We start from the raw sequence: 24,006 nt of genomic DNA, 5'->3' as shown, positions 1-24,006 counted from the left end.
GAAAAATATATGAGGGTATTTTGGTATTTTAATTGGTTATTACCTAACAGCATTTTTTAGCAAAGCTGGGGGTACCAGCTTTTGGAAAACGCTGGTATAACAACTTTTACGGGGGGCAACTTTTACGTAGATTACTTATACCAAACACTTAACCTTCAAAAGCTGTATAGCTTATCAGCTACAAAATAGCTTATATGCGGTCAAACCGCTAAGCCAAACAGCCTCTTAATTGGAGTCGGAGCACTACACTTGAGCTAAAGCTTTAGTTCTTAAGTACTAACCAACTCCTCTCACATGCCTCTTAGCCCATCAAGAACGGGACATTTTAAGCCCTTGAGGCATAGGTTAGATGGTCGGGTGAATAATATGTTGGTGTCAATCTAATGAGTTGCGAATTCAATTTTTCATATGTGCAAGGGTCAAAGCCCTTATTTACGATTTATCTCCTTTAGTGTAATCGAAAGCACAAACACCGAAAATCGTGCAAGAATGATCATCCCAAAAGTGGGACATTTCAAATCTCACACAGTTAATAGTCTTCCAAAGGTTAAGAATAACAACCCATGTTAGTAAACTCACCTTAAACTACAAAAACTAATTAAGAAGGGAAATTGAACAAAAAGGGAGAAAGAAGAAAAACACTATATCATGAGCTAATGGATTGAATGAGATAAATGCAGCCTAGAATTAATATAGTGATGGGTCTACCTCTCGTTGTTCTTTGTTGGGCCCAATGTTTTACCCTAAGAAGCCCGACGAACTGTTCTGTTAGAAAAAGCCCATAAATGAATACCCACAACCGAAACACTTCCATTAAACCCTATGATCAAACAAATCCCAGCCGTCAGATCTTGGTCTAACCAAATGTCCCGCTTCACCCATTCATATAAATTCATGTCCTAGACTCATTTTTCAGTCTCACCGCAACAAGGCTTTCCTCAATATAATCCCCCTCCTCGTTGTAAGTAGCCATGTTTGAAGTGCAATTCGTCTGTTCAATTTTCGATTTTATTGATAAATGGGAACAAAATCAATGGATATTCTGAGAAGGTTTGACTTTGAATAGAGGAATAGATATTTGCGCTATGTTAAGAACCAGGTGTTATTTTTATGGATGGCTAATTTGTATCCTTTTGATATTTGGGGATTAGGGTAACGTGGGCTTGATCTTCACCAAGGGTGACTTGAAGTAAGTCAGCGAAGAGGTCGCCAAGTACAAGGTGAAATTTTGGGCTCTTTCTACTTAATCCATGCAAAATGTTGCTTTATCTATAAAACATTGAAATTATTTAGCTTGTTTCTGCTTTACGGTGAAATCCTTTTTTTGTCTATTACTCTGCGTGCATAATTTAATTTTAGTTGGTGGTAATCAATTGTTAATGTGTATAAGATAAAGGATTTATTTATATAATAATTGCTTTCAGTTTCTTTGCATATATGATTTTCGTCCGTGTAGGTGTTTTTTTTTTTTTTTTTGGGGGGGGGGGGGGGGGGGTTTAAATTTGCTATTAAGGTTAGAACTGGCTTAGTTCATGTCATGGAATCTAATTGCATTATAATGACAAGGATTTAACCCGGATGGTGTCATATTACTTGATGGGCTTTGTGTAAAATTAACTTTCTCTCTCTCTCTCTATTTGGAGGATAATGATAATTTTGTGCATTGCAATTACTTGGATTAGCTAAATTTAGATAACTACTTTCTCTCTCTATACGTAACTACTGGAAGAAATCAATACAGAGATTGATTTGGTTTTTAATGGGTTTTTATGTAATTTTCACATTCCTTGTGTGCATAATTATTGGAGCAAATTATGAACGGAAGTTAATGGCTGCTGTGAGGACTGTGATAAACCTAGGCGGGCATTCTTATGGCTATTTTTGGGGGATTAGAATTTGGATAATAAAAATATCATGGGGTAAAGACTGGGGATTATATAGGACAATGAATACTATGAGATTAGATACGGTTGTACATATTGTGATAAAAAATGTTTTGATAACATGTGTTGAGCAATGAGATGATAAGAGTATTAAAATTATAACACTGTCTTTATGCATATGAATATACATATTGTTACAAAAATAATATGCAATAGATAGAATAACATATTAATATGGTTATAAATTTAAGTTGACTTTAAAATAGTTAAACAATATGGTTCATTTTTTTTTTTTTTCCTGCAGTCTTCCCTATATTATATTTAACATGATGCTGATATGCTTTATATCTTATCTTGTGACACGTTGGGGCACTTGCTCGTGTTGGTTTGGTGGCTCCAGTTGATGTTGTTGTCCTTCCTGGAAACACTGGACTTGACCCATCCCAGACATCTTTCTTCCAGGTCATTAGCTAGCCTGAAATGTTATAGTTAGCCATTGCTGTTGTGTTTCCTTTCTCATATCATTTCTCTCCAGGGTGCTCAATATTCCCACCAAAATTTACAAGGGAATGGTTGAAATTATTACCCTTGTGGAGCTTATAAAGAAGGGTGACAATTAACAAGGGAATGGTTGAAATTATTACCCCTGTGGAGCTTATAAAGAAGGGTGACAAAGTGGGATCATCTGAGGTTGCCCTCCTTGCAAAACTTGGCATTAGGCCCTTCTCTTATGGTCTTGCCCTCGCTCTCTACCTCTCTCTTGCTCTCGCTCGCCCTCGCTGGCTCTCTTTTGCTCTCGCTTGGGCTTAGCCCCTCTTGCTCTCGCTCACCCTCGCTGCCTCTCGCCCTCGCTCTCTGCCTCCCTTTCTGGATCTCGTTGCCTTTCTCTTGCTCTCGCTCTCGCTCACCCTCGTTGCCTCTTGCCCTCTCTCTTTGCCTGACTGCCTCTCTCTTGCTCTCGCTCGCCTTCGCCCCCATGTTCGCTCGGCTAGTCGGCCTCGGTGCCTCGCCCTCTTGCTCACTACCCTGCCTCTGATTCAGGTCTTCATTTTACCTCCCCCCACCCCCTCCCAAAACTTCCAAATTTGCTTCATTCGAGCCCAGGTATGCTTTCTCTTCTTTCAGTTCTTTGATTCTCTGATTGATAGCTAAATCTAGATAGTTTTTCTATTTTTCGCCCATATTTTTTTTACTTGTTTATGCTTGATTTGTTGTTGAAATCGCTACCTTTTTTCAGCAAGTTTTAAGTAAGTGATTTTCTGCTAATTTTGTGTCTGCTTGCCTATTTGACTACTGCATTTATTTTGGAACTTAGGAATTGGCGTGGCTGGAAGCCTGGAATTCGTTATTGTGAATCTGTTATTGAATATTTAAATCAACCATACTTTTTCCTTCTCTTGTTTAAACTCTAGAAATACAGTTGTTGTATTGGCCTTGCATTTGCCTCAAATCTTGAGTTAAATATTTTAATTATTCGATTATTGAATTGTGCTATTTTTTGTTTGTGTATCTTAGAATTTAGGATGGAAAAACAATCTTCAGCGCAGAAAGGAAAAATATTGTTATCATTTTTCAGAAAGAGAGATCATTATACTAGTGAAAGTACTTCAATTCATAGTGTGCAAAATCAATCTAGTGAATTTACATCAATTCCTTCAAGTTTATCTCTTGAAATTGAAGCTTCTCCATCTTCAAATCTTGAATGTCAATGGTCTTCTTGTATTGAACGAGATCCGAGGAAAAGAAAACAAAAATTGTGAATATCCTCGTTGAGTACAAGTTTAATGAAAAATTGTTGTACTGAATTTTTGGTTACATAAGAATTTTATTACATTAACTTTTTAAATTTCAGCCCCCCCAACCTAAATTCTTAGATCCGCCCCTGGTATCAATGAGATTAAGTTTGTTATCACTATCCTAAGTGAAATTAATTTTCCCCAAATAATTTGTCTCTGTCCATTTAGACATTTGAGGAGTTACCAAACATAAATGATTGTGAACATGATAGTTGTTAGTGAGTTTGGAGCTAGGTTTGTGAACAATGATGATATATATCACCAAATAAATAAAGGGTAAATGAAGATAAATCTCGTGTAGTTTTCATCATTAGCAAGAAGAATGTGTAATTTAAAAATATCTTTAAAGGTCTTTGGTGACTTACTTTTTTTTTTCTCTCAACACATCGGGCAAGAAATTTTTTTTTATAATCCTCACTAAATGTTACAAACTAGGGCCGTAAATGAGTCGAGCCGCTCGCAAGCGGCTCGACGTTTGGCTCGAAAAAAGCTCGTTCGTGTTTGGCTTGATTCATAAACGAGTCAAGTTTGAGCTTGGATTTAAAGCTCGAAAGTTAAACGAGCTGAGCTTGAGCAACCAAATACTCAACTCATTAGCTCGTGAGCTGACTCGTTTGTAAGCTCGTGAACCAGCTTGCGAGCTGGCTCATTTGTAAGCTCGTGAATCAGCTCGCGAGCTGGCTCGACAGATGGGCTCATAAACAAAGCTCGCGAGTTAGCTCGTTTGTAAGCTCGTGAACAGCTGGCTTAACAAATGGGCTCGTAAACAAAACTCATGAACTGGCTCGACAGTAGACTCGTGGGCTGGTTCGCCAATTGGCTTGTAAATGAGCTCGTGAGCTAGCTTGACCATAAACTTATAAATGAAATGAATTCAGTTAATAATTAGAGTTAATTATGTAAATTTAGCAATATGCGATTATATACAACAACAATATATCCAGCCTTTATCCCACTATGTGGGGTCGGCTACATAAATTCTAGACTTCCATATATTTCTATCTTTTGTCATATCTTCATTGAGATCCATACACTTCATATCAAACTTTAATGTCTCCCTCAAAGTCTTCTTAGGTCTGCCTCTACCTCTTTTTTTGATTAATTATTCCATTTCATCAACTCTCATCACATGAGCGTCTTTTGATCTCCTTCTCACATGACCAAACCATCTTAGTCTAGTCTCTCTCATCTTTTCCTCTATTGGCACTACTCCTATCTTATTACGAATAACTTCATTTCTAATTTTATCTTTTCTTGTATGGCCGCACATCCATCTTAACATTCTCATCTTCGTTACACTCGTCTTTTGCTCTTGTTGGTATTTGACTGCCCAACATTCTGAGCCGTATAACAAAATTGGTCTTATAGCTGTCCTATAGAATTTTCCTTTCAATTTTAATGGGATTTTACCATCACATAACACCCCCGATGCATTTCTCCATTTTAGCCAACCTGCCTTAATTCTATGTGTGACATCCTCGTGAATTTCTCCATCTTTTTGAATCACTGATCCCAAATATCAAAAATGGTCTTTTCTTTGTAAGATTTGATCTTCCAATTTTATTATAACATCCTCTACTCTTGCATTCTTACTAAATTTATATTCCGTATATTCTGTTTTCTTTCTGCTTAATTTAAATCCCTTAGATTCTAAATTGTTTCTCCATAACTCAAGCTTAGTGTTCACTCCTTCTTTTGTTTCATCCACCAACACTATGTCGTCTGCAAATAACATACACTATGGCACCTCTGTCTGAATATCTTTAGTGAGTTCATCCATTACTAAAGCAAATAAGTATGGACTTAGTGCAGAACCTTGATGCAATCCTATTGTAATTTTAAATGGTTTAGTATCCCCTTCGCATGTTCTGACCCTTGTCTTTGCACCATGATACATGTCCTTAAGGGCTTGTATATGGGCTATTCGGACTCCTTTCTTCTCTAAAACCCTCCATAATAATTCTCTAGGGACCCTATCATAGGCATTTTCTAGATTTATAAACACCATATGTAGGTCCTTCTGATGATCCCGATACCTTTTCATTAGGCGTCTCAGTAGATATATAGCTTCCATTGTTGACCTATCGGGCATGAAACCAAACTGATTTTCTGAGACCTCTGTTTCTTTTCTGAGTCTCTGCTCTATTACTCTCTCCCAGAGTTTCACGATATGGCTCATTAACTTAATTCCTCTATATTTTTCACAGTTTTGAACATCTCCTTTGTTCTTATATATAGGGACCAAAGTACTATTCCTCCACTCATCTGACATCTTTTTTGATTTAAGAATCGCGTTAAATAATTTCGTTAGCCAGGAGATATCCTTTTCTCCCATGCATTTCCATGCTTCTATTGGTATATTATTCGGTTCCACCGCCTTATGATTTTTCATCTTTTTTAATGCTTGCCTTATTTCATTTAGACTTATGCGTTGATAAAATGTATAGCTCACGTTCCCTTCGGAGTTACTAAGATGTCCCAACCTAACTCTTGTGTCGCCATCATCATTGAATAATTTTGTGAAATACTCATTCCATCTCTCCTTAATCGCTCCCTCATTCACTAATACATTTTGATTTTCATCTTTTATACATTTCACTTGATTTAAATCCCTTGTTTTTCTTTCTCTTGCTTTAGCTAATTTATATATATCCCTTTCTTCATCTTTTGTATCAAGTCGTTTATATAGATTCTCGTATGCTTTTGACCTTGCTTCACTAACAGCTTTTTTTGCTGCCTTTTTTGATTCTTTATAATTTTTTTGATTTTCTTCATTGTTGCACTGATATATAGCCTTATAGCAATTTTTCTTATTTTTAATTTTCAATTGCACTTCTTCATTCCACCACCAAGACTCTTAAGATTAGGGGCTCTACCATTTGTCTCTCCAAGCACTATCTTTGCTGTGTTTCTCAGGGCATTAGCAATTTCTCTCCACATTTGGTTTGTCTGTCCTTTTCCATTCCATTCTTTTCTACCCCTTAATTTTTCTTTGAAGATTAGTTGTTTCTCCCCTTTTAAATCCCACCACCTGATTTTTGGATTTTGTTTTATGTGATTTTTTCTCTTCCAATTTCTTACTTAGACGTCAAGTACTAGAAGTCTATGTTGAGTAGTCAAACACTCTCCCGGTATCACCTTACAATCCCTACAACATACCCGGTCCTCTTGTCTCATGAGGAAGTAATCTATTTGGGTGCTTGATGTGACATTTTTATATGTGATTAAGTGTTCATCCCGTTTTTTGAACCTAGTATTGATTATGATGAGCCCATATGCCATTGCAAAATCTAGAATAGACTTACCCTCATTATTAATTTCCTCGAATCCATACCCTCCATGTACCTCTCTATAGCCGTTTTCGTCTCTACCCACGTGACCATTTAAGTCACCTCCTATAATCACTTTCTCTCCTCTTGGTATCATTTGTATGAGTCCCTCTAGGTCCTCTCAGAATTTTGCTTTTATCTCCTCACCTAACCCCGCTTGTGGTGCATATGTACTAAATATATTCATAGTTATTCTTCCTAGAATAACCTTCACCATAATAATCCTATCCCCTATTCTCTTTACATCCACTACCTCATCTACTAAGCTTTTATCTATAATGATCCCCACTCCATTTTTTGCTCGATCATTTCCTGTGTATCATATTTTATATCCATTTTCTGACAAAGTTTTTGCTTTTTTCCCTACCTATCTCGTCTCTTGAATGCACATAATATTAATTTTTCTCCTAATCATCACATCTACCACTTCCATAGCTTTGCCTGTTAATGTTCCTATTTCTATGACCCAATTCTTAATCTATGATTTTGTTTTTGGCTATTTGATTTTGTTTTTTGTTTTGGTTTTGGTTTTGATTTTGATTTTGTTTTTGGTTTTGATTTTAATTTTGATTTTGATGTTGGACTAACTTCTTTACCCAGATCCGTCCAAGCAAATGCGGGAACCCTTGCTCATTTGTCACTACATCCGAGCGCCGATGCAGCGGCCCTAGCTCACTTGACACTACACGCGGGCAGTGTAGCGCGTCGCTATGAACGGTTACGCTCATGCCCAAACGTTTTTTCATAATTTGTCTAGAGTTCATGTTTTGGATCCGACTAAGTTTTACGTTGACTGTCGGCTACCTAACACAACTCTCTTTCTTTATCCGGGTTTGGGATCGGCAGTGGATAACATCCCCAGGCGGAGTTCAATATGCCATTATATATAAAATAAAAATATATAAAGAAATAATATTTTATTCTTTCATATTAAATGACTAAATAATATCAATTTTTTTAAAAATTAATCTTATAAAAATATTAACATTATATTAAAAATAATCTCTTGACAACCACATGATTTTTTATATAATAAATTGAATATCAATATGTATAATTTTTAAATAAGTCAACAAGTAAATAAATATCAAAACATTGTAATTTTAGGAAAAAAAAACGATATTATTTTTGTGATGATTCAAACCTACGACATTTAGATTTTTATATTTTGAATAGTTTTTTTTTTTACCATTAAACTAAGCACATTTAGTCAACAATTAGTGCTATATATTTTTATATTAAAATATAATATACACTTAGTTCCGTAACATTTGTTTATATAAAAATATATTGTATATTATATTTACATTTAATTAGATTTAGATATATGTAAATATCAAAAAATTAATTAAATTAACTATAGAATTTCTTGTCAAATACATATATATTAATTAAATCAATAAATGTCAGTTATTATTTTTAATGGGTTAACCATTAATAAATGCATTATGTTTGATTAATCAAACACTTACACTGTAATCTTATATATTTATTAATTAATTATTAAATATTAGAATAAAATTTATTTTTCTCCTTATATACTAAAACATTAAATTGTAAGTAAGACTAATGTTTATGTATTTTTATGTTTGTACAATCTATATTTCAGTTCTCTTAAGAAGAATATTGTTTCCCATATGTTTTTAAGTTTTGACCTTGTGGTGTAATTAGTTTGTTTAGGAATCAGGATTTGAAGACTAAAATTGATGTTTTTTTATATATATTTTGAATCGAATAATAAACACTACAAATTATTATTTTATTAAACATTTTCCATTAAGATCTGCCGTCGATCGTCGTCGCCGCTCCACAAGGTCTAGTTCTCTCTCTCTATCTCTCTCTGCCCTTTTCTTCTTGACTCGTTGCACCTCCGATCGTCGTCGTCGCTCCAGAAGGTCTGGCTCTTTCTCTCTCTTTCTTTTCCCCACTCTTCCCGACTCGTTGTACCTCCGGTTATCGTCGTCGCTCCACAAGGTCTAGTTCTCTCTCTCTCTCTCTTCCCGACTCATTGCACCTCCGCTCGTCGTCGCCTGTAAAAACCCGAAATAATAATAATAATAATAAAATAAAAAGAAAAAAAATAAAAATAAAATATAAAAGGGGGAGGCGCGTAGGCGCCCCCCCCGCCCGAAATCATCTCTCTCTCTCTTTCTCTCTCTCTCACACGCTTTCTCTTGGATTCTTACCGATGTCTCGTGATCCGGTCGGTTGATCTATCATCCAACTTCATTTTTGCTATTTAAGAAGAGGTAAATGTTTTGGCATGGTTTTGTTGGTTTTGCCGTTGTTTCGCGAGATGTATGTATATAGACGCGGTTGGGTTTTTGGCCGGTTGTTTAAACTTAGATCTACGGAGATCTGACAGTTGGATTTGCTTGGTTTTGGGATATGTTGGTTGGAATACTCGAGGGTGTTGGATGGCGGTCTTAGATTGTTGGAAATCACCGGCCACGGTGGCCGGCGACGATTGGCAGCGGGTCTTTATTTTTGGCAAAAAATTAAACCTTAGATCTACGAAAATCTAGCCGTTCGATCTTTGTCATTTTTGGGTATGTTGGTCGCCTTGGTGCTGCGCACCTCGTGGTAGCCTCCGATCGTCGAAAAAAACGGCCAGCGGTGGGCGATGGCCAGAATTCGTCCTTATGTTGGCTGAAAATTAATTTCTAGATCTTTTAAGATCTAACCGTTTGATGGCTTTCATTTTGACATATGTCGATGTTCGTGGCGAGGGCTTCGATTCGGTATGCTGGTCGGCCATATTTCGCAGACCGGCGGTGGCAGAATGTCGAAAAAAAAGAAAGAAAGAAGAAAAGAAAAGAGGGCTTTTGGGGTTTGGGTAGGTTGAGTAAGGTTTTGGGCCTAGAATAGCGGAGCCCGATTGGGTTATAGAATGGCCCAATATGTTCGGCATGGTTTGACCCAGTTGTGGCATTGGGCTAGCCCACTCGACTTGTTTTCCTTTCTTGTCACTTGTCCGTGAACCTAGGATAACTTGGTTAGGTTGGTCTTATTCAAGATATTGACGTCAATCTAATTTGGGTTCTCATTAAGCCTCTTGGAATTGGCAATGTGACTGGTGAGTCAATTTGTTTATCGAAATTCTAAGGATGAAGCCTTATTAGATGACTCGAGGCCGAGCAAGATTGACCTCGAGTGTGTTCTTGGCTAGCCTATGATGATGATCTGGGTTCATTCCGAATCCTGATTTTTGAGATTCATTTTATTCTAAGGCTAGCATATTACAAATCATTCTTTTAAGCCATTTATCAAATCACAAATTAATTAATTATTATGTTTTTTTTAAAAAATTTTACCAATTGAGTTATAAATATTGTTGAAAATCGGGAACACTGGCAGCCTTTAAATCACCCAAGAAACCACTCAAACACCTCACAACACACTCACAGCTCACCCGACCAACATACCACAACACAACCATATACTAAAGAACAGAAATTTAACGCAAGAACAGAACAAGAAATGAAAATATCAAACCACACAAGGAAAAAAAGATTATCCTAGTTCAGGCCGACTTGAATCAGTCTTACATCCAACCTTCAAACCCGAGCACAGCCTCTTTATTTGATAGATGATCAGTACAACAACTCCCATCTTTCTCTCTCTCACGATACAAGCCTCTCCCAAGAATATACAAAGACTACTTACACACACATATAGCCTTCCACTCTTAAAGCTCTCATAAAAAATAAAAAGAGAACATGCGGCCCTCACTACCCTATTTATAGACAACAGTGAAATTTCCTAGGCACATAATTGATATTTACAGTTTGACCCCCAAACTTTGAACTAATTATACTTGAGGCCCAACGTCTATCAACTAACCATTAACCACATATAAACAACTACACAAAATCCTATCACTAACTCGAGACAATATTCAACAAATCTCCACTATTGTCTTGAATGCGATACCTTCCATCTTCATCCATCAAAGACTTTGGCTTGCTCTTCCTTGGGTTTCCCGCATGATAACCTGATCATCAAAACAACAACAATATCAACAAACATTAAGAACATCAATCAATGTTGTAAATTTAACAATGGATCACCTTGGACAATACTTTTAGTTGCATAACCTATACATGCAACTCTAATTAGGATTATTCCTCCTTCTCAAGGGGTTTTTCCTAATGGATATATATATATATATCTAACACCAATATGATTTGACTTTTCCATGGTGGGACTAAATCCTAAGCCAAGTGGACTGCACTTTAGCTAACTCAACTTAACTTCAACTTAGCACTCCTTTAGAATTTCTGTTGCATACTCGGCAATCTATTCACCCTAAAATGCATATTATAAAACCCCCACAGAAAACTAGACATGTCTCATCTGGTGGCCAAATCATGCAATGCACAAATTGTAGGCATCGGGACATGTCTCTATTTATATATATGTATAAATAGAGAGAACGAAAGTTGCAGGGTTGTCGGAAATCTTACAGATGGTCGGACACGAAGAAGATGGTGGAACAACGACGGTTGAAAATGTAGAGAACGACGGATATGGTAATGGCGGTCCGACGTCAAAGAAGGAAGACGAAAGGACGAAGGTGTGGTGGCGGTGGCTGGTGCTTTGCAAAGGAAAGGAGATAGATGGAGATGGTGGCAGAGCTGGTGGTGGTGGCTGGTGTGAAGGAGAACAGAGAGGACACGGGGGATGGCGGTGGCAAACTCTACTAAGTGGTGGTCTGCCGGCTCAAGGCGGAACAGAGAGAGACAGAGAGAGAGAGCTTCAGGGTGTAGGAAGTTTTAGGAGGGTTCTCAAAACCCTACTTCCCATCTTCCACTTTATTGGAGCTTGACCCACCGATTTAGAAGATGGGCTGGTCGAATGGGCAGCCCAATTTGCTTGCTAGGCGCTCGGGCTGGGTTGGTCAATGGCCAGCCCAGTTCAGCTTCATTTATATATATATTTTTGAGTTTTAGGAGGGTCGTCGTTCCACCATCTTCGTGTCCGACCATCAGTAAGATTTTCGGCGACCCTACAACTTTCGTTCTCTCTATTTATATATATATATACATGCGCGAAAGGGTTCGCAATAGAATTATGACATGCCTGTATGTTCTGTTGTAGAATTATGACATTTGCTATTTTTCTGACATAGTGGGTGGAACTAGGTTGAACAGAACACTAGTGTCCGCAATAGGGTTAGTATGATGACATGGTGGACCTTGCATGCTATGACTCTGATATCGGTTTATGTTGGCAAGGCTCTGCTCAACTTCTCTGGAGATCTGGGTGCAATATGTCACCACTTGTTATATATAGCATATAGATTTTTTAGTTCTGTAAACCTATCCCACACTTTGCTGCATTACATGTTTTTACCTAATTCTCCCTCTTTATATCCGACCCAATGAGGGAAACCCTAATCCTCCCTCTCTTTGATTCTATCACACTAAAAAGCTCATTGTTTCTTCCTGCAAATAAATTGTGATCAGTTGTTTTTCAGCAAGCTAGTGGCGACAATTAAGGGGTCTTGCACCCCTCCTTGGTAAAGACATGTTGGATTTTGGATATGTTGGTCACCGTGATTGGGAAACTCCAGCGGTTGGTTTTGATCATAGGCTACAGTCGGTAGTTGGGCTTTCTTACTGTTAGCTGCAAGTGTTTCTTTTATTTTCCTTGATTTTTCTTCCGTTATTCTTAAACTTTTTTTCCCTGGTGTTTGAGATGGCTGAAACCATAGGGTTTCAGTTGACAGAAAGAAAGCATTTCTGGAAACCCCAAATCCTGATGTCTACAATTTGTGCATTACATGATTTGGCCTCCAGATGAGGCATGTCTAGTTTTCTGTGGGGGTTTTATAATAGTATTGTAGCTTTTGTTATCACTTTGTACTGAGTAATAGGAAGTCTTTTTTGAGAATGTTTATAATAAACTCTACCAACTTTTCAGCACTCTGACTCACCCATACACTTTAATCTATTTCCTTTACTGATACAATTCCCATTTGTTTCACGCTATTTCCTTTACCGATATTTACTTTTGGCAGTGTCTCCCATTTCTGTCTTGTGCATCTCTTTTATGTTGTTAAACTGGATTGTATTGCCTGGAGATGCGCACTGGTGTCTTGTAAAACTAGAAGCTGCATATATCTAGCTTTAAAATTGGTTTACTTGGTTCTTGTATAGTCAATTATACATGTATTATCTTGTCATCATAAGTGTATTGGCAGAAATTTATTAATTGAAGCCAACAGTTAATGATAAAGGGAAATGTTATACCCACAAAAAAGTTTGACAAACATCCATCGCAAAGTGATGTGGCGCACACAATTTCATAATAGTTCTACCCAAATAATTAACTGCCATAATTAAAGCCTGAGCTATGCCAAGCTCAGCTTGGTTCGATTAAAGTTAAAATAAATAGTCACATCAGTATATTGTTTCGAAGCCCTCGCCACGAACATCAACATATCTCAAAATGAGAGCCATCCGACGATTAGATCTTAGCAGATTTAAAAATTAATTTTCGATCAACATAGGGACGCGTTCTGTTCACCCCTGACCACCGGTAACTTTGCCGATGATCCGAGGCTACCACAAGGTGCGCCACAACAAGGGGGCCAACATACCCAAAAATGGCTAAGATCGGATAGATAAATTTTTGTAGATCTAAAATTAAAGTTTCGGCCAAATTAAGTGACTCGCTGCCAGTCACCATGGCCCGCGATTCCCGGCAATCCGAGACCACCATCTGACACCCTCGCCCATTCCGACCAACATATCTCGAAACCCACAAAATCCAACGATCAGATCTTCGTAGATCTGAGTTTAAACATCTGGCCAAAACCCTAAATCTATATACATATATCTCACAAATCAATCGAAAACTATCGAAGATCAAGCCAAAGCAGTTACTTCCTTGTAGATCGGGGGCACTTTAACGGTAGAAATGGAGTCGGATGCCAGATTGAACGGTCGGATTTGCAAGAGCCAACAAATCCGAGAGGGAGAGAGAGAGAGAGAGAGAGAATTTTCATTTAAACTGCAGATCCTCCAATAGAAGGGTCGATCTCAATTTATAACCTTCCTGTAGAAGTACATAGGTTCCCGCCTATTATTCATAATTGCCCATGTACTAGACGCCTTAGCTCTACTTGCGTACAAACATCTACTGCTCTAATTGAATTCTATTTTATTGCAATATTTCTACTTCTACTATCTCCCTTGTAAATACATGATAATATACCCTCCCCTTGAGACATTTCTTGTCCTCAAGAAATGGTTAGGAGACTGGCTCCTCTCGGGAATTAAGTAAGCAAGTCCGAGAGATACTCCCAAGTGGAGTTGTCTTGGTGCATGTTGGACCACCTCACTAGGACCTGTATGATTGGAGCTCCTTGTTGATAGACCACTCGTCTGTCCACAATGGTAGCTAGTTCTGGAGTAGGGCTGGCGTCCATGGCTCTTTGTGGTAATTGGGGATTGGTCAGTTGTGCCCCTACAACTTTCTTCAACAACGAGACATGAAACACCATATGGATTTGTCTCCCCTTCGGTAATTGTAGTCTATAGGCCACATTGCCCACCTTAGACACAATAGAAAAAGGGCCAAAATACATGGGGCTCAACTTGGAGACTAGGTTTGGGGATAAAGGCTTGAGATGGTGCCCTTTCAACTTTAAATAGACTCTCTCTCCCACACAGAACTCTTTCACTTCTACTTTTGTTAGCCAATTGCTTCATTTGATTTCGAGCCGTGGCTAGGTCTTTTTTAAGTTGTTGGAGGATTTGCTGCCTCTTTTGCAAATGTTCATCCATGGCTGCCACACTTGTCGAACTTGGTAGGTCTGGTAATAGGAGTGGTTTGTAACCAAAAAAGGCCTCAAACGGTGGCATCTTAATGGCACTATGGTGGCTAGAGTTGTACCACCATTGTGCTAACCTTTTGGGTGTGCGAAACACATGCATCTCAGGTAGGTCTCTAGGCACTGATTGACTCGCTTTGTCTGTCCATTAGTTTGGGGATGGTAGGCGAAGGATAGGTTAAACTTATCCCCCAAGGATTTCATCAAGGACTACCACAGGAGACTAGTAAACACCTTGTCCCTGTCATAAATTATAGTTTTTTGGATCCCATGCACCTTTATCACCTAATCTAAAAAGACCCAGGCCACTTCTTGTGCAAGTAGGGATGAGTAAGACTTAGGAAGTAGGCAAATTTGGTGAGCCGGTCCACCACTACAAATATGCAATCCTTCCCTTTAGATTTTGGTAATTCCTCAATGAAATCCATTGATACACTCTCTCATGCATGTCCCAAAATTGCTAACGATTGTAAGAGCCCTGGATAAGCCACCATTTCATGCTTGCATCTTTTACACACATCACATGGTAACGCAAACTTCATCACCTCCTCTTTGAGCTTAGGCCAGTAAAATAATTGTTTCACCTTATGATAGATGTTCTGTATCCTCGAATAGCCTTCAATTGGGGATTCATGTAGGGCTTGTAGTATCTTCCTCTTCAACTCCGTGCAGTTTCCCATAACTAGCTTGCTCATCTCCCTCATAACTCCTGGCCATTTCCTGACACCACTCTAGAACTAAAGCTGAGATTGAAGCAGCTACTCCTCCTTCACAGCATCGAGATAGATCATCTGCTGTAATGTTCTCTTTCCCCCTCTTATATTGAATGACATAATCTAAGCCCATCAATTTAGTCATTCCCTTTCTTTGCAATTGGGTGTGAAGTTTCTTTTGCAGTAGAAACGTCAAACTTTCGTTATCAATCTTAATGATAAGCCTACCCTCCTCGAGGTAGTGTCTCCACTTGTCTACTGCAAAGATGACTGCTAACAACTCTCTCTCATATATACTGAGGCCCATGTGTGTTGGGGCTAAGGCTTGACTTTTAAAGGCTGAGGGCTTGCCTTCTTGCATGAGGACAACCCCTATACCCATCCCACTTGCATCAGTCTCCACCACAAACGTCTTACTAAAATTTGGTAGGCTTGGTACTGGAGTTTCACTCATGGCTTTCTTCAATAATTCAAAGGCTACCTCAGCCTTTTGATCCCACACAAAGCTGTCTTTCTTTAGCAACTCTGTGAGTGGCTTGTTAATTCCTCCATACTTACCTTTTGGGCTGAATGTAGACAAAGAACTCTCGAGTTAAGCGTATTTGAGCTGAGGAAGCTCAAGGATGGGTGACCCTCTGGGAAGTTCGTGTAGGCCCATCAGTGTAAGTTGTTTCGGTCCTTTCTATCACTTGATGCGGGATGTTACAAGTGGTATCAGAGCAGACCCCCGAGCCTCTAAGCGCAGTGGTGGGGCAAACCTCAGTAAGGACGCTGAGTCCCTAAGGGGGGTGCGTGTAGGCACCTTAGGCGAATTCCACATCAGCAATGCAAAGGGGGGAGATCTAGGACCAGTTGTAAGGTCGCATGATGAGGACGTCATGTGCTCAAGGGGGGGGGGGGGAGAATGTAATACTCCAAGAGTCTAGAGAAGGGTAGTATATATCAAGGATAAGTAAGGAATGAAACATTACCAGCTGGATATCTTTTGGGCTGAATGTAGGCAAAGAACTCCCGGGTTAAACGTGCTTGAGCTGGGGAAGCTCAAGGATGGGTGAGCTCTGGGAAGTTCATGTAGGCCCATCAGAGTAAATTGTTCCAGTATTTCCTATCTCCTATAGTAGTTGTTCAGCCCCAAAAAACCCCTCAAGGCCGTAATGGTTGTAGGACTTAGCCAATTGGTCATGGCCACTTGTCCCTGTGCGAAGGCACACTTTGATATTTTAATATACAACCGGTTGAGTTTAAGAATCTCAAATGTAGTCCTCAAATGTTTTAGATGGAGGTTAAAGGTTGGTTTGTATATCAAAATATTATCAAAGAACACAAGTATGAAATCTTTGAGGTATGGTTCAAAAATCTGGTTCATTAGTGATTGGAAGATAGCTAGTGCATTTGTTAGGCCAAAGGGCATGGCAAGGAATTTATAGTGGTCATGGTGGGTTCTAAATGTGGTTTTAGGTATGTCAAGGGGGTTCACCTGCATTTGGTGATAACCAAATCTTAGGTCAAGCTTAGAAAAAATGGTAGCATGTTTTAACTCACCTAGCAAGTCTTCAATGAGTGGGATAAGAAATTTGTTCTTGATGGTTTTTTCATTTAACTGGCAATAATTAATTCAAACTTGTCAAGAACCATCTTTTTTCTTCACCAATAGCACTGGGGATGCAAAAGGGCTGTGGCTGGGCCTTATGAGTGATTTGTGGAGCATTTCCTTAACTAATTTTTCTATTTCTGTCTTTTGGTTAGGAGGGTATCAATAGGCACGAATGTTAATAGGGTTTGTGTTGGGTTTAAGGTTGATACTGTGGCCAATGGATCTGGTTAGGGGTACAAACTCTTGACATGATAGATTCATATTTTTCTATAGTATTTCCAAAAGAAAAAGAAAGCAAAAGGCATTATGATTAAACAAACTTTTAGGTGATGTTCTCTGTATGTTTGAATGAGTTTCAAGTTTTGTGTTTTGAGTGTTTGTTTTGAGATTTTTGAAAACACGTTCCTTTTGTCATTCTAAAAAATTGTTTCTTAAAATAGGAAACTAGAAAACGCGTTTGTTTTGAAATTTTGTAAAATGCTATTTTATGATATTTTATTTAAAAAATTTGATTTAAAGTAAATTGTAAACAATTATTAATAAATTATAAATTTAAAAAATGAAATGAAAAATCAAATTTAGTATTCAAATACAAAAGGAAGTAAAATAAAAATTAGGAGCCAGAATAAATTTAGTATTAAAATGAAAGATTAATATAGAAAAGGACAAAATACAGAAGATGAGGAGCCAGAAGGAAGATGAAGATCGGTGAAGGGGAGGACGCGATTCGAACGGCAGCGGTGGCTGGGGACTTGGGGTTGTTGATCGATGGCGATAGGCGGTGGCTGGGGTTGTCAGGCGACGGTAGTGGGCTGTGGCGGGCACGATGGTTGGCCGTTTGACAATCGAATAGAGGGGGGGCAGTGATGTTGGATGAGATGAAAGGGGAGCGATAGTGAGCGGCTGACAGCGGCTGGCACTGCTGGTGGCGGGCGCGGTCGACAACAGTGGTCGAGGTGGCAGTGGCAGATGCGGTTGACGGCGATGGCGGTGTTGTGTTTCTGCGTTTGCAAGATTTGGGTGTTTTGGAGAGAAGAGAGGAGAGATGCGGGTCTGCGAGGATGTTTTGTGGGGGGGGGGGGGGGGGAGGAGTCCATTTTCCGCGTTTTCCATTTTACACTGTGTTTTTGGCTGGAAATAACCAAAACAGTTTTTTGTTGTTTTCTATTTCCTTTATAAAATTTTCTCTTGTTTCCGAAAATGCGTTTTTGAAAATAGTAGAGAGAACATGTTTTGAGTGTTTTGAAAAACTAAAAATAGAAAGCTGCCCGAAAATGACAAAGAGAACAGGTCCTTAGGTTTTTAGAATGATGGACTGCATTTTCTTGATTTCACTTAGTAAGGGTAAGGGTAAACATTGAATGAGCTGTCACTAGGGAGAGGTTGGATTTGCACAACTAAAGGATTGTTTCTGTAGTTTAATGTTGTGATGGAGCTACTACTTTTGGTACTCCAAGGCCATCATTTTCTTGAGCAATTTTAAATTTTCTGGCACTTAATTATTAACAAACTATCCTTGTCGTTTGAGTTAAATCCTCAATTTTATTTGGTTCAACTTACAAATGTATATGTTGTTCATTCTCTATGGATTGTGAAATATCTGTTGTGTGTGTGTAAACTGTTAGTCGGTTTCTTTCCTTTTTGGTAAACTCTTCTGATCTTTGATTTTCTCCAATCAACTCACCTAAGAGCCCTCAAATGATCTGCCTTAGAATTGTCATTTGACAACCTTGATTATGGACCACATCATCAGGTGGCATCTTACACTCTGTTTGGAATGAATGAACTTCATAGAATTTTGTGGAATTCATTTCTAATTTCAAATTTTCTTGTTTGGCGTCAGAAGAAGCATGGATTTCAATTCATGCATCTTCTTTCATGTTGTTAAACTGGATTCTGTTTCCTGGAGATGCTCACTGATGCTTTGTTAGCTAGCAGCATATATCTAACTCTTAAATTGGTTTTGCTTGATTCTCATACGGTTTTTGCTATATCCTCTGCTAGATTAACTTGCATGGAATATTGCTCTCTTCCAGAAGATGTAGAACAATTGTTATTTTTTTGCCATCTCACAATTTATAACCATTTCCTTTGTATTAATCTTCGGAACTTGAGGTCATTATGTATCTTGAGGGAGCACCTCAAAGTGCTTTCGATAAGCAGCAGTCAACCCCCCCCACCCCCCCCCCAAAAAAAAAAAGAAAAAGAAAATTCACTTTCTCTCATCTCCTACATATGTTGTTTCTTTCTTCCCGATTTATATATAATGGTGTGATGTATTTTTTCCTTTATGACAGGCATACTTAAATGGTGATACTCAATAAAGAACCAGTTTTGTTGAACACTGATGCCATGAATGTTGATGATATGGCTGAGGATTTTGATGTGGAGGTTTCAGAATCAGATTCAGAAGATGGAAATGAAGATGTGAAGTTGACAGAACCTGCAAAAAACGCCATATACAACAAGGATGGTCTTCTTGATAAACTTGGAGACATTAGTTGGCCTGATAATGTGGATTGGATGCACAAGCTTTCCCTTGATATTAGTAGGGAGCAAGAAGTGGATGTGAATGATGACCTGGCAAGAGAGCTTGCTTTTTATACGCAGGCATTGGAAGGTACAAGGCACGCCCTTGTGAAGTTTCAGTCAGTGCGGCTTCCTTTTCTCAGGCCTTCCGACTATTACGCCGAAATGGTGAAAAGTGATACTCACATGGAGAGAGTTAAAAGCCGGCTTTTGGCAGAGAAGAGAAATATTGAGGAGGCAGAAGAGAGGAGGAAGGCTAGGGAGGCTAAAAAGATATCAAAAGAGATTCAGGCCCAGAAGCTCAAGGAGAGGGCAAAACAGAAAAAGGAGGAGATAGAATCAGTGAAAAAATGGCGGAAACAGAGGCAGCAGAGTGGATTTGCAGCAGGGGCTGACAAAGATGCTGATATAGGTTTGAGTTTCGAAGATGGAAAATCATTCGAAAGGTCAAATAAGAAGCGGCCAGGGGTGGCTCCTGGAGATCGATCTGGAGGTCGGTCAAGGCAAGGAGGTGGTGGAGGACGGGGGTCGAAGAGAGGAGGAGGTAAAAAGATGAAGGGTAGGGAATTCAGGGATTCCAAGTTTGGGTTCGGAGGAAGAAAAGGTCTGAGGAAGCAGAATACTGCTGAGACTACAAACGATATAGGAGGTTTTAGCAAAGGTGCTTTCTCCGGAAACAAGAAGAGGAAGAGATAGAGATAAAAGATGGTGATGATGATGCTGTGTCTGGCATGTGGAGCGAGCAGATGAAGAGGCAGTGAGGGAGCTCTGGGATTTCATTTTAAAAGCTATGCCCATGCCTATGCTAAAGAGCCATCTTCCGTCTTCCTAATGGATATTTTGCATGTTTTTTCATGTGTGTGACATAGGCATGAGATTGCTTAGGTGATCAGGTCAGGTACATCTCATGCATTTCTATTATTATTGTTTTTTGGGCTATGACTAGGTGTATTAGCATATGATATTGGCTATATTTTGTCGTTGAGAAATGGCTGATTTTTGTCATTGTGGTTGTGGATGATTGGTTTTCTTTGGTTGGTTGTGACTACTAGTAGCTCATTTTTTTTTTCTTTTTCTATGCACTGTTGGGCATGATGGTAAGTGGTTGCAATGGCATTATAGAATAGATATATATATATATATATGTGACAGTATAGAGACAATTGATGTACTAGAAGAGTAGAGTTCTGTGTACAAGTGCTAAATTAGCTTTAGCATCCGTATAAAAGTAAATTTTTATTTTTAAAAAATTATTTTTAAGATACACAAGCCAAATACTGAAGAGGATTTTTCATGAATTCTTTTTCAATAGATAGAATATGTTTTTATTGCAACAAACATAACATAGCAGCCTAAATTGTGGATGTGGGATTTATACCTTATCTTTTGTGGGTTTTTGAAGTCAATTGGGTGCAAAATCTCATTTTCTGTATGACCATTGGGATGTTTGATTTATTTTTGGGAAAATTCGTGCAAAAAGAAACAGTCTAAGTCTTCTGGTAAGACCAAAAAAAAAAAAAAACAAAGTCTCCATAAAGGGCTGGTAGATTTGAAAAAGTCTTAACCTCTTGGTTTGATTTTTTTCTTTTAGAGTTGCAGGACTTCAGAGAATCAGGAAAACTTCAATGAGTAGGTTAATTCCTCAACTCATTAGATTTTTAAATTTTGTAAGATGACGGTCGCGCATGACTTTTTGATTAATTTAATAAATATTAAATGTTAAAAATTAATTATTAAATATTAAAATTTATTTAAGCTCAACTAAGATTTGAGAAACTTAATAAATTCTTTTTCCCTCTATTAAAGGGTAAATTTGATAGATCATCCTATGGTTTGATAAAATTGTACTTTATCACTCCTATATTTTAAAAAATGACAACAACTTTTTTTGACTTTTAAAATCACATATTTTCAAAGTATTTGTTAATTTGTTTAGTTTCCCAAATACCCTCAATCCCTTTCTCTTTCTCTAGCTCCTTCAAGTAACTCAAGTTGTCTTTTTTTTTGGGTCTCTTTTCTCTTCTCTTTTCAATGGCCAAGGAGGTTTTATGTCCCACCCATAAGTACTAGAACATCATAGAGGGGAGAAATCCTGTAGCGATGGCAACAACATCATAACGACAATAAAGATGATACAACAGTGAAGATAAAGGTCATTCTCTTTCTTTCTTTTTCTCTCAACCAAATTTGGGTTCATCGTTCAATCTAAACTTGAACACAAATCCAAATTTGGGTTCGATTTTGAGAATAAATGAGAAAAAACAGGCAAGCGTTTGATTTCAAGAACGATAAACCTAGATCTTGATTTGTTCGTTTTCCAAATCAAACCATGAGCCCATATTGAATCCAAATATGGGTTTGATTTTGGTGAATAGTTCTTGAAATCGAGGTTTGGGTTGTTGGTCCTTAGGGTATATGGCCATTCAAGGGAGGGATGAATTGAGTGATAATTTTTTTTTAAATTTTAATAAATATTCTTGATTAATGATTTTATTAGAGAATATATATATTTGATAAATATGATAAATGATATTTGAGATTGATAATAAATGTAAACCACAAAATATAGCAAGAATAAATAAAATGAGTCAGTAGGCAATTTTAGGTGGTTCGGTGTCTCCACACACACCTAGTCTGCTCTCCCAAGGTCTAACCACCCTTGGGGTTCTTTCCACTAAATCAATCTCACCAAGGTTTTCACATTAGTTTACCTTGAAAACTAGATATACACATAGATTACAATGGGTTCTAAGCAATCATTGCACCAAAGTTTCTACCCTAACTTACCTTAGAAACCAAATTCATCTAGATTTTAACGGTTAAGAAAGCTATACAATCCACAACGATAGTTTAAAAGTTTACAAATAATTTTCCACACTTGGACACATATAAATAAGCAATTAAGCACATAATATACAAGGTAATGAAATATAAATAATTAAATAAATTTATAATATCAAATGGAGAAGTTTAGATTTGTCGTAGAAAACTTGAAAAACTTCTCTCCTTTTACCTTGTAGTTTTTTGGTGGATGTGCAATGATACTTTGAGAGTTTCAGATTGCTTAGATGTTTTGTTTGAGAGCGTTTGAAAGTTTTGAGTGCTTTGGATATGCAATGAAAGCACTTGGATGTCTCAAAATGAGTTTGGGAGGTATTTATGAAAATTTTGAAAAATACTGTTCAAAACAGTCGAATTTATTGTTCACAATAGTCGAATTACTGTTCACAACGGTCGCAAGTTCCAGTTTTTCTTTACTAATTTGTTTTCAATTTTAATACTTAAAACATTAGTTTTCTAAATCTTTGAGAGGATCATTTTTCTTGCATAAAACTTATTCTATATTTCTCTTATCAGTTTCTATCAAGGATTTATTTGAAGCATTAGTTTGAAAAAGTCCAAACTTTTTTTTCTTAAAGTCTCTTTAAGAAAAATTATTTAAAACCCAATTTACCTCCTCTTAGGTGTCTATCATTTCTTTTAGAACCTATTACAATTGACAATTACCGTTCCATCACCTAACATCATGACTGAGCAAGAGCCACGAAGTGATAAACTCACAAACTCAGTAACTATGTATCTGAATTCATTAAAGTGACTAAATGACACTTCATGAAATACCTTTTTTGATAATTAATCTGCGCTGGCCAGGGAATGTCTTATCACATTAACAGTAGATCACATAAGACATTCACCATATCAGTTACGACTAGGGTGACAAATCCTATCCCCATCACCTATCTTCATATACCAGTAATACGAAACCAAATAGATGAACCTCTCCACCTCGCAATCGGATGGTTTGGTCCATTAGCAAATCATGCACACCAATATACAAAATAACCGTGCTAGTTCAACTCTAAGGATCAACTGCAATTAGAGGATATGACCATTATCCACAATACCATATGGCCAGTCATCAGCGTTACATTCAATGAGTTGTTTCCCAACAACCACACACAAGTTTACTAAAAACATCCCAATGTCATATGGCATGTTATACACCATCCTCCCATCAGTATCTCATATTGAACAAGGTAGTAAACACTGTGTTAATCTATACTTGACTAATCAGAGTCCCCATCTGATTAATCTAAGGATCAGGAATCATTTAAGAATTCCTGTTACTAGATAATCCTATCACTCAATCTCAGCATTTTAAAAATAAGATTCTCAAACAAGAGATCTAGGAACTCATTCATATATCAAATTGGAGAGTTTATGAATAATGATTAATATGTCTTTTATTAATATATATAAAGATACAATAAATGTATTTATTATAAGCCTATTAGTCATCATCCAAATCTAGCATTAGGGCA

General features: G+C 37.7%; 1 protein-coding gene across 4 annotated transcripts; it reads left to right on the top strand.

Annotated features, from left to right (window-relative positions):
- Window positions 1-889: 889 nt before the first annotated feature.
- LOC127814247 (probable rRNA-processing protein EBP2 homolog) lies at window positions 890-20,689 on the top strand. Of its 4 annotated transcripts, none has more exons than XM_052355626.1 (5): window positions 890-961; window positions 1,152-1,220; window positions 2,284-2,345; window positions 2,419-2,987; window positions 19,453-20,689. In XM_052355626.1, exon 5 carries the CDS (start codon window positions 19,463-19,465, stop codon window positions 20,378-20,380), a length of 918 nt encoding a protein of 305 aa, XP_052211586.1. In that variant the 5' UTR covers window positions 890-961; window positions 1,152-1,220; window positions 2,284-2,345; window positions 2,419-2,987; window positions 19,453-19,462; the 3' UTR covers window positions 20,381-20,689. The 4 variants fall into 4 exon arrangements, with proteins under 4 accessions (XP_052211586.1, XP_052211589.1, XP_052211590.1 ...); XM_052355627.1 differs by having other exon boundaries at window positions 922-1,050; XM_052355629.1 differs by lacking the exons at window positions 2,284-2,345; window positions 2,419-2,987 and having other exon boundaries at window positions 908-961.
- The last annotated feature ends 3,317 nt before the right edge of the window (window positions 20,690-24,006 follow it).

Source organism: Diospyros lotus, chromosome 12 (assembly GCF_014633365.1).
Source record: "Diospyros lotus cultivar Yz01 chromosome 12, ASM1463336v1, whole genome shotgun sequence".
Taxonomy (NCBI): Eukaryota; Viridiplantae; Streptophyta; class Magnoliopsida; order Ericales; family Ebenaceae; genus Diospyros; species Diospyros lotus.
This window is presented reverse-complemented; position numbering and strand designations above follow the sequence as displayed.